The sequence below is a fragment of the Neolamprologus multifasciatus genome, chromosome 4, assembly GCF_963576455.1.
Source record: "Neolamprologus multifasciatus chromosome 4, fNeoMul1.2, whole genome shotgun sequence".
In the NCBI taxonomy this organism is placed as follows: Eukaryota; Metazoa; Chordata; class Actinopteri; order Cichliformes; family Cichlidae; genus Neolamprologus; species Neolamprologus multifasciatus.
Window position 1 is genome coordinate 28,244,950 of NC_140442.1, and position 14,940 is coordinate 28,259,889.

The 14,940-nt window shown below is 40.2% G+C and overlaps 2 protein-coding genes across 2 annotated transcripts; both read right to left on the bottom strand.

Moving 5' to 3' along the window:
• Positions 1-36: 36 nt before the first annotated feature.
• Positions 37-4,518, bottom strand: LOC146520737 (immunoglobulin superfamily member 1-like; the record flags this gene model as incomplete). The annotated part of the gene is made up of 5 exons (XM_085157628.1): positions 37-1,264; positions 1,349-1,483; positions 2,213-2,530; positions 3,829-4,116; positions 4,218-4,518. Coding segments are annotated over 5 exons (1,359 nt in total), but the record flags the coding sequence as incomplete, so codon positions are not given.
• Positions 4,519-12,647: 8,129 nt separating this feature from the next.
• LOC146520738 (uncharacterized) lies at positions 12,648-14,293 on the bottom strand. The gene has a single exon (XM_085158081.1). It carries the CDS (start codon positions 13,965-13,967, stop codon positions 12,915-12,917), a length of 1,053 nt encoding a protein of 350 aa, XP_085014207.1. The 5' UTR covers positions 13,968-14,293; the 3' UTR covers positions 12,648-12,914.
• Between the last annotated feature and the right edge of the window lie 647 nt (positions 14,294-14,940).

The window sequence follows — 14,940 nt, forward strand, 5'->3', positions numbered from 1 at the left end:
GAATCATATATGAAGATAAAAACAAAAAGCATTGAAAAACAATAAAATGAAGCCAACCCAGATTCACGTCCAAGATCAAATATAAAATACAGTATGAATCAATAAAATGAAAAAGAAGTAAAGGTTCAAAGAAAAGGTTGTTTAAAAGAATGTTTCCATCCATTACTGATGTACTCTTTGTAAGATTACAAAGGGTGAAAAAAAGTCAAACAGTTTTTTGAACCTAAATTGTTCAGTGGTGTTTGTCAAAGGCTACTTGGAATAAGAGGATTTCAATATGTAGGGTAAAAAAACTAATATTTTCTTACAGTGTAAAGAAAATGTTGAACTTGTTGAAATTCTGATGTTTTAATGTTAGAGGAAAGGATAACCTTAGAACGGTTGACATCACCCATTGGTTTTAGTCCCACTATAAAGCTTCAAGATGAGCAATTTTGTCAATTTTCTCCTGATATTTTGAAACTGGGCATCACGAACAAGGAGCAGATCTGACGAGAACCTCAGGGGACAAAGCCCAATTTTAACTATTCACTTCAATAAACAGTTTTACAATCATTAGAGCCTCCCCCCACACACCCTTCACATTTAGCTTTGACATGCAGCCTGCAGAGATCCAGAAGGGGAACTTTTAAATAAGAACCGATATTAAACTCACAGATCAGGATATTGTGAAGTCAGGTGACCACCAAAGGCAGTGGGCCGAAGATGATTCCTTTAACTTGAAGATATGCCACAAGGAATCGAAAATAATTGTAATTTAAAAGTACTTAATGTACTTCAGTTTGGACCACATAATACAAGATTAATTGCTAAATGACTTCATTATATCAGGGAAATATTGTTACAAAGAATGGTATATTGAAGAAATAGAACCCATACGACACTGGTGAACATTTATCGGTGTGGTTGTATTTTGGATGTTTGTGCGATTCAGGTCATTATGAATGTTAATAAACTGGTGATGGAGGGGATACATTCTCAAAGACATCTTCTGCATGACTAGTTTTCTCTTCATCATCATCGTCTTCCCTGTGATTGTCTACAAACATACAGGCCTCTTTTGGACATCTGTAATAGTCACTGGGATCTGTTTCCTTAAAATCACAGTCGCCATCATTCACTGGCTCCTCATAGTCATCGCTCCAGTCTCCATCCTCTCCTGCAGCTTCACCTTTTATTTTTTGATGCAGATCAACATTCACATAGACCTCCTCATTGCCCTCATTGTCTCCCCACGTGTAGTCATTCCCAACTTGGACAACCACTGAAACACACGTAAAGGAAAACAATGTGAATATATAGTTAAACTTGTAATCATTTAAAATTGTGTCTCTCGGTGAGTACACACTTTGAGTTTGGATGGCAGCTACAGGCTGCTTGAGTTGTCGTCTTCTTCTGAGGATCAGCCACACTGCTAAGAGCAGCAGCAGGAGCAGCAGCAGGATTACAACAGATATAGAGGACACCAGCGGCATCAAAGACACTAGGAGGACAGCATTTGTCTATTAGAACACATTCTGTCCCACTGAAATGAACTGCTTCTCATTTAGGTTGTTAATGCAGAGCAGGGATGTCAAACCCATTTTACAGCGGGGGCCAAATACAGCCCACACTCATATTAAGTGGGTTGAAACAATGAAACTCTGTCAGTGTACAAAAGTTAGAGCACATTTAATCCCTGCAATATTTCAATATAAGAAAAAGAAGTGCAAGTTCAGCAATATGTCTCAGTTTTTCTGTAGTATACAATGACAAAACAAACTTTTTTATTTAATTGTTTATCTGTTACTTAATTACTTTGATGTAGTAATGAATGACTGTGGGTGAGATCTTTGTCAGTAGGACAAGCTAAAAAGTCTATGAAAATTCAGATAAAGTCTAAAATTTATGCCAGATTGGAGTCCAGGTCGATTTGTTTGACATCTCTGGTCCAGAGCATGTATAAGCAAATACACAAATATCCTAGCAAAGGATTGCTTTGCTAGGATTGTGTTTGTTCCTGTTTCTGTTCAGTTTTGTTTCTATATCGGAACTGCCTTCTGACTTATACCTGCTTCTCCTTTTCTTTCTTTTCAAATGCATAAAAATTTAGAAATTAGCAGAATGAGAGACGTCTGAGGGAAAAATACTGCCCAGTAGAATTGCCAGTGATATTTATGATTCTTCTTTCTTAGTAAAAAATAAAACTACATATATTTAACAGTGTACTTACATTTAATGATGACAGTAATCGGTGCAGTTTCAGCAGATCTGAATGTCCGTGTGGACACTGTGACCTCGTACACACAGCTGTAGTTGCCCTGATGTTCATACTCAGCTACAGGGAAACTAAAGGAGGCTGAGTTGTTGACTGCTGGCTCTGTGAGGTTGGAGCCAGAGAAGCTGAGAATAAAATGTCCACTGGAAAATGTGGAGTTGATGGAACAGGTGAGGACGAAGCTGTAACCCCTGGTGATCTGTGCACCTTCAGGACCCCAGATAAGTCCTGCATTAGGAGATGTCAAGGAGATGCTGGGCCTCTGCAGTCTCACTGTGTGAAAACAGATTGAGATTAAGATCATATGATTTTCTTTACTTTGTAATGTTTTATACATTTAGGTGCAGCATTAGTAACGTATTACTCAATGCTTTTAAAGATGAACTTAAGTGTTTGTGAGTGTGTTAACAGACACTTTATTATCATACTGTAATTCATGGTTAATTCAGACAGTTACTAGTTAAGTATTTTGTGTGACGAGTAAAGGGACGACTTGCCTTATAAAGCATTTAGAAAAAAATGAAACTAGCTGAAGACTCGAACAAGTCTCAGCTATCTTCACAACAGATAAATGACACAGACAAAGCACAAAGAGATACAGGACATGTAAATATTTATTGCCAGTTACAAACATAACCCCTCCGAGGTTTGCAAAATACTGACATGTAGTTAAGACCAGAGTCTAAACCATAGTTTGTAAAGGTGGGTTTAGGAATAAAAGATACACTGGACAGCTGGAGCCACAGGGTAGCTTTGCCTCATTATCCTAAGACTAGTAAGTAAGGTGATCACAAGGCAATAGTGAGTTTTTCAAAGAGCTTCACAAATATCAAGTATCCCTCATGATACACTGACACTGCAAGGAAACCAGGAGCTCCACAAACATGCAAACTCCACAAATATGGGTGTGCTAGATGTTGGGGTCAAACTCAGGACCTTCCCACTGTGAGGCAACAGTGCTAACCACTGCACCACTATCCTCACTTTAGAGAAGGCCACACGAAATACTTAAAATACACACAAAACTAACAACTAGCAACTACCTTAATTTACAATAAAAAAATAACCACAATTAATACACTCACAAAAATCTTAATCATATATATACATATATATGTATATATTTGTGTGTGTGTCTCTAAATAATAATAATACTTAGAATTTCTGAATTAATCATGAATAAAAATTTAAATCTATATTTATAAGTTACATACTAATGAGGAGTAGTGCTTTATAAATGATGAGTTAAGCACTTACTAATAGTGTGACATTATTTTCAAGTGTTACTGTTTTTTGTGACCTGGTGAATGAAATTCCACCATTGACTCTTTTAGGCCCCAACTTAACATTTAGCTCTTTAGCTGCTAAATTCTCCACAGTGTGTAATAGTTTGTTTCCAGTAGTCTGTGTTTAGTCCTCAGTACTGTGGGCTTTGAGAGCATTTTGTCGGCCACCCAGAAATTTTATGAAAAAAGAGCTGCTGTTATAAATACAAGAAAGAACTACTGCAGTATCTTCTTATAAGCATTGCTATTGATTATTTATGATCATACTATCATTTGTTTTCTTACCTGTAACAGAGAGCCTAACAGAGTCACTTGTTGGGGAGTAAAATTCATGACTTGGTACGCTTTCCTGATACTGACACTGGTACGATCCCTCATCATCAAAGTCTACTTCAGGAATATTAAAGGTAGCAGAGTTTGTGTTTGAGTTTTGGGTCCTGTTGAATGAATCTGATGTTTTCATCAGAATGAACCTTCCACCTAAAGTTTGAGTTGAGAATGAACAAGTGATTCCAATGTTCTGACCCCAGGTCACCTCACCAGCAGGACTGATGGAGATATTGGGTTTGCTTACTGAAAAGAAAAAAAACCAAACAATATTAAATGTATTGGTAGTTGGTTATTTATAGAAAACAAATGAAACATGGTGTTCAGGAAAGTGTATTTCTTCTTACCAGTAACAGAGATTCTGACAGAGTCACTGAGGGGGGAGCTGAATGTGTTACTTGAAATGCGTTTCTCATACTGACACTGGTACAGTCCCTTATCACTGAAGTCCACTCTGTGGATATTGAAGGTAGCAGATCTGGATCCTGTTTCAGTCTGACTGAAATTACTTGAGGTTTTCTTGAGGGTGAAAGTTCCATCTAAGAACTCAGATGAGACGGAACACGTGATGCTGATGTTCTGACCCCAGCTAACCTGTCCTTCATTTATAGAGATGCTGGGTTTTGGGAGACTTGCTGAAAAGTCCAAACAAAAAGAATAGTGTGAGTTTTAACAGATCACAAAGTCGAGATACACTGATGTCCTCAGCTAATCCCAATAACAATCCATATCACCTCATGGCTCAACTGATACCAGTTTACATATCCAACTAGCAATTCTCTTTTCAAATGGTAAATGGCCGGACACTATATACACTATATATACTATATATATACTTATTTGATTGCTGGTGCAAATTCTGTTGCTGGTGCTGTCCAACTCTTCATACTGGAGACCCTTTCTTGGATATCTGCCACTGTGATGGTTACTGGACACTGTTCAGGGAGGTCGCTATGGTCTGCCCTCAGAGCCACTAGCCACCGAGCATTGCCGTTATGGGTCGCGTCCTTCTCCCATATGCTCTTCCAGTATTGCGCTGTCTCCAGCCTTGGTGGTGCTGTTCTCTTATTATTGTTTGTAGTCTAACCACTACGCTATCCAGCTGCGTATGTGTGTATATATATATATATATATATATATATATATATATATATATATATATATATATCGGTGTGATGTATTGCTACTTATTTAGTTTGTCAGTGTAGAATATGTAGTTTTCACCCAAATCAGCTTTAGTTCCTCTTTTGCAAAAACCCTTCGGTCTCTCTTAACACCAAAAATCTGCAGCACTGATGAATATTTGGCATTGTTGCTACACACACACACACACAAATTTATATATAGTCGATATATATATTCTGATAACAAAGAAAGGTAAAGGGCAGCTTATGACAGCATAGAGTATAAATTTGTTAGAGCTGCTTGTTTTCATCGTCCATATTGACAAGATTTGAAATCCACTCTGTTCATGTTTTAATTTCTGTTATATTATCTTAAGGAAAATGCAGAGCACACAAAGAGGCATGCATGCATGTATTAAAAATAAAAAGAGGGAAATAAAAATGCAAAATACAAAATTAAGGCAAGGGGGAAATGAGAGGTGAGCAGGAAGAAAAATCTAAAATCTGAAAAAATGTTAAGACATAAACATAAGTGACAGCCTTAGCAATGTTTTCAGTTTTTGAGACATCTTACTCCAAAAGGTCACAGACTTTAATAAGCAGCCCACTCTTCTACTTCTTCTCATCATCATTATTATCATTATTAACTATTAGATATGTTTTGCTTTGAAGAGATGCAGGGCAGTTAATATAATCATATTCCACTGATCCCAATATAATCAGTTAGGATTACCAATTAACTCAATATACATGTCTTTGGGAGGAAGCCAGAGTAGCAAGAAACAGCCCACACTATCACTGGAAGAACATGTAAGCTGTGCAGCATCAAAGTGACACTTTCAAGTAGTAATCACATCTTGACATGTCAAGTTTTTCTCTACAAAAAAGGATGTAGAAAAACAAGTATGTGAAACCCCATTATAATGAGATCTCCAAATGCTAACCTTAGCCGAGCCTTAGCTAATTCACAAATCAAAACTGAAGGAGTGAGGCTGTACTACGCTGATCTATCAAATAAAATTAATCTTGAGTTTATCACCTACAAGAAGCATCTGAAATCTCAGACATACCATCATGAGTTAGCATGAAGCTGGAAAAGTAACCTGATAGATGTTAGACATTCATCTGCTATAATAACTGTCTTTAAATAAAGGGATGTCAACATTATACTAATTAGAGGAAAGTTAAAAGACTAAAAATAAAGCACAAGTAAAGAACAACTGCATGTCAGTTCATGTGTAAAGATTGAATTAATTGAAGGAGTTTGTCCAGCGGAAAATCTGCACAAGTGAACATCAACACAAATCTATAGAAGGAACTGAAACCAAGTGTGCACAAATGAGGGCCAGACTAACTAACATGGTGATGGATGACCTGATGAGATCTCCTGGTGATGACCACTTGACTGCTCCAGCTCCGCCAGCTTATGGTGGAGCTGTGAAGAAGACTTGTGTAAAAGCTGTTGCTATGTGTGTCATGTTTCGGCTGTGTCCAGGCAGGAGAAGGACCCAAACGCAAAACTCACGACAACAAAAATAAACTCAAAAAGCTGCTTTATTGCAGAAGGGCACAAAAAATATAACTAAACTAAACTGGGACATGGATAACTAACGCACAGGGAAACACAGCCATGAGGGAGACTACGACACTGACAAAGAGAAACACAGGGCTTAAATACACAGAGGGATAACGAGGGAATGAGACACAGAAGGAGAGCACAGCTGGGAGAAATCAGGCTGGACAAGACAAGGGAAGCAAAACTAGAAACACTCACATGACACGTGGACCTTCAAAGTAAAACAGGAAACACACTGACTGAACTCAAAACATGTAAACTTAACAGCAACTGAGACAGAACATAGGGAGCTGAAACATGGGACAGAAAGGCAAAGTAGACACAACATGAACATAATGACGCCCACAGGGAAAGAGCAAAACAGAGCACCAAAACACAGGACCTCTTTCAAAATAAAATAGGAAACAATGAAACACTGACATGACTACATGGACTTGACAACATAAGAAACAGACATGAAACACATGAAGGATAAGGGAGACTTAACACAAGGGTTGAAAACACAAGAGGGACCTAATAAGCAAATGAACATAAGAAACCTAATAAGCTTAAAACACTATAAACATCAAAAGAACTAAAACTCAAAACACTGGGTCATAAGACCCAGGATCGTGACAATGTGAACGTACTTATTTTTAAGCTTTACTCAAGAGTGCATTTATTTTCCATAAACACTAAAAATGTTTAATGAGTAATAACAAAGAGAACAAATATTATAATTTCAGTGTTTCTGCTCACCTGAACAGACGACACCAGCATCTTCACCATGGTTACAGTCGTGTGTCCCGAATCCTCTGTGCTGACACTCAGTTAGAGAACTTTCACTCCCTGAACAGGCCACATCATCAAGCAAGATCTGTCCACTTCCTTGACCAAAAAGGGCAGATGAAGTGGCACTCAGGGCTGTACCACAGTCTAAGGATCTGCAGACCACTTCAGCATCCTTTAAGTCCCAGCCATCATCACAGACTGTTCCCCACGCACTGCTGTGGTAGATTTCTATTCTTCCAAAGCACTGACTCAACCCAGACCCAGATAATCTGATATGGGCACCTAGTCACAGGTACATTTGTTTAAAGACTGTTAGTGTTTCTTTTTTAATGTTTGGTCATGCAACCATCACACACACTTACCAACAACAATGATTATGAATGATAACATACTTTGTATCATTTAAATTCTGAAGAAACCAAAAGAAACCCAATCAGCATAACTCAGCCCAACTTTCCTTCTTGCCATTCAGTTTAGCTCAGTTATAGTGACTGGGTCACAGAGTTGTTCATCTAAACAGAGAAAGATACATTTATTCAGCACAATTTATCAGAACATTATCTTACCCAAACAGACAACGCCAGCGTCCTCGCCATGTCCACAGTTGTGTGTCCCAAATCCACTGTGTCCACACTCAGTTAGAGAGCTTTCAGTTCCTGAGCAGGCCACATTATCAAGCCAGATTTTCCCACTTCCTGGACCAAAGTCAGCAGATGAAGTGACCTTCACTGCTTTCCGACAGCCCAGCTGTCTACAGACCACGTTGGCATCATTTATGTCCCAGTCATCATCACAGACTGTTCCCCAGGAGCCACTGTGATAGACTTCAACCCTTCCAGAGCACTGAGTGGACCCAGACCCAGCTAGTCTGATCTGACCTATCAGCACATAACATAAACTATATATAATATTGTCCTTTAAAAATATAAAAATTTTATATTTAAGCATGTATGTATAACACATGAGAAGACACTGACCTGCTGCAGGTGCAAGAAAGGCAAAGATGCAAGAAACTACTGAAGAAGAAAACGTGAGATTAGAACAAAAAAATAAATAAAACACATATAATGATGAATGTTTGCATTGAAAACTGAGACTTAACGACTGTCTCATGCTATCTCCATACAACATAAAGAAATGTTTATACATTATGGAAATTACTGCTTACCAAGCATCAGAAAGTGAAGAACGTTCTGCTGTGCGCCTGCCATGACTGACCACAAAAAGCTGATTCATGTCATTTATGAGAGCCAGGCGACAGTAAAACAAACTTCCCCTTCAGATTTCCGGTGGGTTTTTTGTGGATTGCTGAATACCATTTGCAAACATAATCCTAATTTCTAATGTAGTCTCTTAGTTGTTGTAAATCATCACAGTTTGAATAGGACTGGAAAGAAATTTGCAACAGGCCTTCATGAGAACAGACACCGTCTCCATCTAGTGGTCACACTGTAGTATTAACCTAGATTACAAGTTACCTCGATCGCTTTGATTTTCCTCACACCAGACTGTGTTTTCTGAAGTGTGTAATGTACAGTTTAGCAGAGGTAGAGCTTTTGTTTACTGCCGGTGTCGAGCCAAGGTTGGTATCCCCGACAGAATTTGTTTCCCCTGCGTGGCAAGCACGCAATGGGAAGAATTTCCAAATCACTGACAAACAGTATCACTCATTCTTGATTTTTAGTTTAGATGCACTTCTTATTATGACTTATTACTCCGAAATGTTTGAGTTGTAGCTCTTTGAAGTGAAGTTACACTAGGAAAAAAAGTAATTATCGGGCAAAATTTCTTTGATTTGTCAAAAATAATCCCGTCCGATAAATGAACAATAAATGTATCATTTTCTGATTGTAACTCACAAACTGAACGGTAATTTAACGACACTCATCTTTCAATTTTTACTAAAGTAAACATCACTACTTCGTCTAGTTCAGGGGTCTGCAACCTTTAACACCCAAAGAGCCACTTGGACCCGGTTTCCACGCAAAAGAAAACACTGGGAGCCGCAAATACTCATTGACATCTAAAATGAAGATAACACTGTATATATTGTTTTTTACTTTTATACTTTGTGTCTAGGGCGTAGATTTGGCATGGACGGAAGGGACGTGTCCCCACCAATATCCAGCGATTATTGAATTGTCCCCACTAATAATTTGATCTATTCGAGTAAAGAAAAACAACCCGATAGAAAGAAAAATAAACGATCTGTCAGCGTCTCATTCACCCAGTGGTGCAGAAAGAGTTAAACTACGTTCTCTACTGGAGTCCTACCTTATGTGACAAATATGGCCAATGTGATTGGCTGAGCCTTTCAGGGAGCTCTGTTTAGTTTCAGCAGCAGCGAGCCTGCGCTGCGAGGAGGAGAGGAGGATGGCAGTAAAAAGGAAGAACCTGGATATAAGAAAGTATTTTTCAAAGAAACCTGTAAGTCACTTAAAGTCAAGTTCACTCATATGTGTCTTCAGTGGTACTCAGATCTGCCTACTAGTGTTTATTTCTACTTCTAGTTATGTGGCAACTAGTTCTCTATTTGTTCCAGCTGGTCATCTTAAGCAGATCACGCTGGTCAAAGACCTCAAGCTATCTCCCCTTAATGGTTCTGAATGGATCATGGAACTCTGAGCCCCCCACCCGCTGGCCACCGATCCCTCCCTTTTCGCCCTTATACAGACTAACCCCTCTTAGCTCCTGAAATTTCACGGGAACAGTTAACCCAGATTATCTGAAACACCCCATCAATTCTCTATCACTCTCTCTCTCTACGCAAATCCCTCAGCCTAAGTCCTCTGACTTCTTGGTCACACTGCCTCTGAATAAAAAACAAACCTTTGTGATAGAACGGTCTGCCCAGTCTGAATTTCAGGTCCTGACTTCCTGCTATTGTGACATAAATTGTAGCGTCTGCCTTAGAATATAAAGCGACCGTTGTTGTGATTTGGTGCTGTATAGATAAAACTGAAATGACTTGAATTTAAAAAAAGAAAAAAAAAAAACTTCTGAGAATTACATTTTAAAACTATTCAATGTATGAAACTGATTAAAAAAAATGAAGGCTTTGAATATCTGGCTGTGCCAGTGTCAGGGCTGAATAGAAATAGTTAACCAAATTTGCTGTAATATAATATTAAATGAAGATTGTTGACAATAAATAAAAATATAAACAAAACAAAATATTTAAAAAAAATAACAATATGTTTCTGAGCTCTTTGACTCCAATTTTTACTGATTGCATTGTTCTCACATAATATTAATGCTACAAATACAGGATGTAATGTTCACAGGGTGATGTTAGTACTTTGTTGTAAAGTGAAGAATGTGAATAATTCCTCCATTGTTTAAACATTTCAAGTGTATACTCAGAAAACAGTGTAAGAACATAAACTTTATCTACTTTGCCGTCCTCATAATCCTCGTATAACTTCGTATCATTGCTGTCAGTACTCTCATGCTCACAGCAGGGTCCTGCTGGAAGAATTCCCAACACTATTGCATCTAAGTCAGACAATACATGCATTTCCCCACAGTTCCAAGAAATACTCTAAGCCAGCGGTCCCCAACCCCCGGGCCTCGGACCGGTACCGGGCGGCGAGAGTTGAGGCTCAGGTGTGAAATGTATGGTTTTCAGGGTTTTTAAATCAGTTTTCAGCGTTATTTTGTTATCGTTTTTATCGTTTACTCAGTTTTCCTGGGTCTTTTCACGTGTGTGTTTTGAATAAATCTTTTTTTTTATTTTGTATTTATCCGCGACACCTTAAAGGCCGGTCCGTGAAAATATTGTCGGGCATAAACCGGTCCGTGGCGCAAAAAAGGTTGGGGACCACTGCTCTAAGTTACCAACTTTATACTAAATGTGTGTGTACTACATTACTGTTTGTGTAGTACTTGATAGTACTATGATTCCAAAAAAATGGGAAGAAATGTTCCCAAAACGCGCTATTTCTCTGTAAATTGAGGTGGAAGAAAAGCAAACTAGCTGCTGTTCTAGCCTTTTAATTACTCCTCTTGAAAAACAGTTTACAATTGGAAATAGAACATTTCAGCAAACAAAAATCACTCAGCGCAGCTATCAAGAGATCCCTTCATAAAATCTGTTTCATAGATCAATTTAAAAATAACAGCTCGTCCAACTTTGCTTCTGTACTTTTTTCACCAACACATCACTCATTATGGAATTTCTTTTTCTTAAGAAGGTGGTAAAAAGCTTTATAATATATAAACAAGGTGGAATTAAAACTGGTTTTGTCATATGAAACGGGGCATGTGGCAGTAATTGGACACTGGAAAAAAAAAAAAAATTTCACATACTTCCATATCTGCAGTTGAGTTTTTGGTGTCATCTGAGTTATCTTTGAAAGCATGCACATGCACTGGGAAGAGATATGAGAGTCTGTATTTTTTTATAATGATGTTATCCCTTCATATAGCCTGTAAGAATTATTATTACTTGCTCATTGCAAAATAATTTATTTGATATCTTTTTGTATTTCATTGACAGGTGAGGCAGTCGTTGTGATTGCAGGCATGTGTTTACAACATTGACAATTACTGGAGTGAAATTACCCACAATAATATAAATTGAGATGCAGATATGGAAGGAAATAAAGACTTTTTTAAATTTGGCTTTTCAGCCCTGATATTTTCTCAACTTCTGAGAGAATATCACGGCTGTACATAATAAAAGTCCAGTGTTTTTATACTGTTCCACAAGACAGCTGATTGAAAATGCCACACACAAATGTTCCAAAAGAACAGATGAAAACAGATTTAGTTTCACTGAGACGTTCAGTCGTCTCTCTGACTTGTACACAAAATCATGTCTTTTCCTTGTAACTGTGTTTTGATGCTTAAGAACACAGTTAGCTGCATTAATGATACACACGCGGTTTAAAACTTTGCACCATAATACTTAATTTTAATATAAATGTAAGATGGTAATGGTAAATGGCCTGTATTTGTATAGCGCTTTACTAGTCCCTAAGGACCCCAAAGCGCTTTACACTACATTCAGTCATCCACCCATTCACACACACACTGGTGATGGCAAGCTACATTGTAGCCACAGCCGCCCTGGGGCGCACTGACAGAGGCGAGGCTGCCGGACACTGGCACCACCGGGCCCTCTGACCACCACCAGTAGGCAACGGGTGAAGTGTCTTGCCCAAGGACACAACGACCAAGACTGTCCAAGCCGGGGCTCGAACCGGCAACCTTCCGATTACAAGGCGAACTCCCAACTCTTGAGCCACGATCGCAAATGTATCATAATGAACACAATTAAAACACAACACAATGATAGTCAGGCACCTGCGCTGAAATGACATATGGATGAGCCACTGCTTGTTTCCAATTTCAGTCTTTAAAGGAACAGTCACTGGCAATGTCATTGGAACCCCAGAGAAGCCGACCACGCTAACCTCGTCCCCAGATAATTTAGTGTTATCAGGAACTTCTTGGATGGTTGAATAAGTAGCTCCCGTATCAACAAGGAACGGCAGAGTCAGTCCATTCACCGTCAGTGAGTGTAAGGGGTCTGCCTTTCCCCCCTCTCCTTGGCCTCCCTGTGGGGTGTGTCACTGCTGCCAGTCCTGGCTGCCCCAGCCGGCCTCCCAGGTCGGCATTTGGGGTCTTGGTCCGGGGATCATGTGTGGGTTTGGAGCCTGATGGAACGGGCCACCCCTTCCTTCTTGAGGCGGGCCCACATGCTGCTGTATTTGTGGCTGCTGTGGACAGTCTCTGGCCCAGTGCCCAGGCTGACAACAATACCAACAAACATCTCTAAACCCACAACCTGCTCCAGACGCACCCCTTCCATACCCCAGGGTGCCTCTCACACCCACCGGGCCACCACGGCCTCTTACCCTTCCTCTAGCGGGCCACACATTAACTCCCCAACTGGCCATGGGTGCACTCTGCAAACCATCATAATGTGTCCAGGGATTAATTGGATAAATATTTGGGTTAAATTCAGGTCTTTTAGGCTCAGGTGGGCAGTCTTGAGTTACCATCACCTTTGGTGAATCAGTTAATTTATTCTCTTTTTTCTTTTCACTTACCTTGTGTTTCGCTTCTCCCAAGTTAAGCTTAAGCAATTGTTCCTGAAGCTCCCCTTTCTTTTTATCCTTGATTTGCTTATATTTATCCAAATGCACCAGGTGTCTCTTCCAGCGATGTGCGTCTGCCCCTTCTAAATCAGGGTGATCCAAAATTTTTTCTCTTACCTGTTCTGGTACTTCCTTTAGCACTGCCTGTCTAAACCAAACCTGATGAAGGCCACGTGTGGAAGGGTTATAACCTGTGTTCTGCAACCACTTCTCTTTCACCTGCTCTACATAATCTCTAGAATTTTGATCAAGCTTCCACTCTAACTTAATAATGGCCGACGCATTCGGGGTTGGATATTGTTGGTGCACAGCATTCCCAATCTGCTCCTGCACTCTAAAAAAGGGTGTAGAGTCTGGTCTAGTGGTGACAGCTGCCAGTACCTGGATTTCCTCCAGCGCCGTAACTGTCATACACCGGCCAGCTATAGCTCGAAAATCCCCCAAGGCAAACTGTGTGCCTGATGTCACTTTATCAAGTTGTCTCAGCCAGCCCGCGCCTCCATCAATGATGGGTGGGAGCATCTGCACCAGGGATGTAACATCCCCTACACCATATGGTTAATATCTTCTCTCACCTCCTGCTGCAACCACTAGGGGCATTCCTAATGCTGAACTGGGGTGTCGCATGACTTCCCCCTGGGGTTTTTCTGCCGCTTTCATTTGACTTCTTCTCCACATCGGATGACCTCCAAGCTCTCCTCCACTGTGAAGCCATTGCTCCTCCATCTCCTCTCACTCTCTTCGAGATCCAAACGCGGGCCATCCTCTTGAATCATCTTCATCCCTTCCTGCACTCTGAATCACACACTATATCCTCTTCCAGAGTGCCCTGTATCCATCCATACCTCCTTACCTTAGGTATTTGCACCTTGCACCTTAAGATGCACCTTCTTCCTCACATCTGGACCTAAGACTCCACTCCCTTTAGCTTTTACCTTTTGCTTCTTAAATTTTTCCCAAAATTGTTCTTCATCGAACCGTTTACTCACCATGTGATCACCATGGGCGATCGCCTTGTAATCGGAAGGTTGCCGGTTCGAGCCCCGGCTTGGTCAGTCTCGGTCGTTGTGTCCTTGGGCAAGACACTTCACCCGTTGCCTACTGGTGGTGGTCAGAGGGCCCGGTGGCGCCAGTGTCCGGCAGCCTCGCCTCTGTCAGTGCGCCCCACGGTGGCTGTGGCTACAATGTAGCTGCCATCACCAGTGTGTGAATGTGTGTGTGAATGGGTGGATGACTGGATATGTAAAGCGCTTTGGGGTCCTTAGGGACTAGTAAAGCGCTATATAAATACAGGCCATTTACCATTTTACTATGTCCACCAGTTTCTCTACCTCTTCGGGTAATAATTCCGGAGGAGACCTAGTTGTTGCTCTGGCTGCACCAGACTGTTCTTCCTCTCCTTCCTCGTCCTCCCCATCTTTTTGTTCCAAGTTGGTCCGCATATGACCAGCAGGTAGCGCTGTCTTTATAGGTCCTCTTACTATGGTTTGTTGCT

What these genes read in the sequence shown, in the direction of transcription:
- LOC146520738 (XM_085158081.1), bottom strand. Translation starts at nt 13,967, where the DNA reads ATGCTCCCACCCATCATTGATGGAGGCGCGGGCTGGCTGAGACAACTT.